Source organism: Vombatus ursinus, unplaced genomic scaffold (genome assembly GCF_900497805.2).
Source record: "Vombatus ursinus unplaced genomic scaffold, bare-nosed wombat genome assembly UNPS02014820.1, whole genome shotgun sequence".
Taxonomy (NCBI): Eukaryota; Metazoa; Chordata; class Mammalia; order Diprotodontia; family Vombatidae; genus Vombatus; species Vombatus ursinus.
In genome coordinates this window covers 20,972,127-20,975,094 of record NW_020954598.1, presented here as the reverse complement: position 1 = coordinate 20,975,094, position 2,968 = coordinate 20,972,127, and the positions used below count along the sequence as shown (strand labels likewise).

Here is a 2,968-nt window from a genome sequence, read left to right as displayed (position 1 = left end):
GGAGGGGATTGGACTGGTGGGTCTCCCAGGGGAATCCATGGTGTAGAGAGTTCTCGTTGGAGGTCGCTCTCCCACTGGGGAGATTAGCCCTGAATGGGCAAGTGACAGTCTCAGAGAGGTGCCAGAGGTAGAAATGCCCATTGAACCACCCATAACCATTTGTAATAGTTCACATTGTTTCCTTTTTAGTTTAGGTTATTAAGTTTTATGGGTGCCTTTTGTTTGACATCAATCCTATCTGGATATACACCCTCCCCTAGCCCTTCTAACAAGGAAACACAGCTAAGTGGCAACAGAATGCATGCTTGTATGCACCACTCCATACCCATAGGACCCCCCCAACCCCTCCCAAAAAGGGACAGTGGCTTATGGCTTTCTTTTCTCTCAGCGAAGCTGGGTCACTTTAAAGATGCTGCGTTTGACTTTGTCTTACTGTTCTTTTCATTTATATTATTGTAGTTGAAATGACTTATCCAGGATTGGGGGTGGGGGTGGGGGTGGGGGAGCAGAAACTAGGGAGGAGGGATAGAGATGAAGGGAAGAAAGGGCAGGAGGGAAGGCTGGGAAACTGAACTTTACCTAAAGGCGGGACAGACACCCGAGGAGGCAGAGGGCCCGGGGGGAGGGAAGGAGCTGGAAAGTCTGTTTCCATTTCTCTTCCTCTGAGCCTCAGTTTCCCATGTGTATAGAGGGGCTGGATTGGCTTCTCTCTGTAGTTCCTCCCAGCTCTGATGGTGCAGTTAGTTCTAGGGCTCTAAATCGTGTTTGTGTTCCAGAACCCAGAGTCTCTCTAAGCCCGTGGCTGAGGGAGCTCTGGGCAGCAGGAGGGGCAGGACTGGGGCCAGAGGCGGGAGAGGAGTGGGAATGACTGGCTGGCCCTGCCCCCACAGACCCCCGCCAGGACGTGGCGCTCGAGCTGGAAGGGCACAAGGTGATGGTGCCCCAAGGCCCGCCTGTGCCCGTGCCTGACTTCCAGAAGTCCACGTTCTCCCAGAGCGAATACCTGATCTACAAGGAGAGCCAGTGCCGGCTCCGCTACCTGCTGCTGCTACACTTCTGAGCTTGCCAGGGCCCAGGCCAGAGCCCCTGGGGTGGTGGGACCCCTCCCCTGGACGAGGCTAGGCTGGCCCAGCACCTGTGCATTGCTTGTGAATAAAGCAGGAAGGAATAAAGTCTCTCCGGCTGACTGCCCGTCTTTGCTTCTGCCTCTCCTTTTCCAGCCCTTCTCTCCCCCACGGTCTCTCCCTTCCTGGGCAGTCAGAAGTGATGGTGCCCTGGGCTGGGGGCATCTGTGACCAGGGGGTAGGAGGTTGGCGGTGTGTATTTGTACGATGAAAAGAGCGCTGAACTTGGAATCGAGCATTTGGCTCTGTTACCACCTGTATGAACTTATACAAGTCATCGCCCATCCCCGAGCCTCAGTTTTCTCATCTGTAAAATGGGGGGAAGAGAAGATGGGTTAAATAATCTTTAAGTGCTACTCCAACTCTAACTCCTATGACAAGGTGCTTTGAGATCCTCCTGGGGAGAAGCAGTTAGCAATCTTCTCTCCCTTTCATCTGCCCAGGCTATTGTCCCCAGTTTGCTGTCTCCTTGAGCCGGGTCAAGGGAAGCTGAGCCACCTGGACCTTATTGATCTCTCTTCTGACAGCTTGATGGGAGAGAGTGAGCTCATTACAGGAGGGCGTATCTCACTTCTGTGTCAGTATCCCCAACCCCTAACCCAGAGTAGGAGGTGATGGATAAATGGTTGGCAATTGATTAACTGAGGGGGGCTCAGTTTTCTACTCTGGGCAGGGACCGAATGATCCCAACTCTCCCCTTGTGTGTGTGTGTGGGGGGGGGGCTTTGTGTTTTCATGTGGGCATTCCCACTCTTATATGATCCACCTAGACATCCATCCTGGGAAAGAGAGAGCTTGGGGATTATTCTCCCCAGTTTACGGAGGAGATAACTGAGGCCCTTGGAGAGGAAGGAACAGCCCAAGGGCATGCAGCCTGCCAGTGGCAGAGGTGGGGCTAGAATGTGGTGAAGGGAGAGCGATCACACTGGGGAGGGGACTAGCTCCCAAGGAGCAGTGGAAGGGACTGGGGTATCTGTCCTGAAGGAGGGGAGACTTGGAGGCTTAGCTTCAGGTATCTGAGGGCTGTCATCCGGAAGAAGGATTGCATTTGTCCGCTCGTCCCCAGAGAGCAGAATTCAGGGCAACAGCCTGAAGTTACAGAGGGCCAGATTTCAACTCAATAGAAGGAAAAATGTCCTAACTGGGGGACGGGCTTTCGAGAGAGAATGAGCTCCCCATCACTGAAGGTCTCCAAGTGAAGGATGGAGAACCTCTTGAGTAGGATGTGAAGAAATTCTTGTTCAGGTGTAGAGTGGACCAGGTGTCCCAGATGTCTCGGGAGCCCATCAGCCTTTCAGGGTCTGTGCTTCTATTCTTGATGCCTGGACTGACCCGTCCCCCTCATCCCAGAGAGTGACCCAGACCTAAAGGGCTAGAAAAACGTTTTCCACTGAACTCCAGGGCAAGCAGGCTGCTGCTAGGACCCAGGGCTGGCGTCACCAGCCCCCCCAGGGATCGAGCGCTCTTTAAAGGGCAGCGCCAAGAGTGACAGCCTGTACCATCTCCGGGAAGCGCAGCCGCAGACCCGGTTAGAGGGGGGTGAAGATGAGCCCACAGGGCCCGGCCGTCCTCATTGTGTGCCTGGCTTGGGGCAGGACGGTGCCCCCCAGGGACTCTCCAGCTCCTGCTCCCCCCTGCCTCTTCCTGGGCAGGGGATGAGGTGAGATCTTCCCAGTGGGCCCTGGGGAATGGGAGGGTGGGGTGATGGATGGAGGACCAAGGGGTCAAGTGGGTGGCTAGAACCATGGATTCCCCTGGGAGACCCACCAGTCCAATCCCCTCCTTTTTACAGATAAAGAAACTGAGGTCCAGAGAAGGCAGGCAAGTTGTCCAAGGTCACAAAGC

At 54.8% G+C, this 2,968-nt stretch overlaps 2 protein-coding genes across 5 annotated transcripts in view; both read left to right on the top strand.

The window, feature by feature from the left end:
* The window catches only part of PARP3 (poly(ADP-ribose) polymerase family member 3), a 22,216-nt gene extending 21,025 nt beyond the window's left edge, over positions 1–1,191 (top strand). For all 4 annotated transcript variants that reach the window (XM_027837023.1, XM_027837022.1, XM_027837021.1 and 1 more), the window contains one exon: positions 891–1,191. In XM_027837023.1, coding sequence (XP_027692824.1) covers positions 891–1,060 — 170 coding nt within the window. In that variant the 3' untranslated portion in view covers positions 1,061–1,191. The remainder of the gene's footprint in view (positions 1–890) is intronic.
* A 75-nt stretch (positions 1,192–1,266) lies between these two features.
* The window catches only part of GPR62 (G protein-coupled receptor 62), a 3,725-nt gene continuing 2,023 nt past the window's right edge, over positions 1,267–2,968 (top strand). The window contains exons 1-2 of the mRNA XM_027837280.1: positions 1,267–1,302; positions 2,545–2,783. Coding sequence (XP_027693081.1) covers positions 1,267–1,302; positions 2,545–2,783 — 275 coding nt within the window. The remainder of the gene's footprint in view (positions 1,303–2,544; positions 2,784–2,968) is intronic.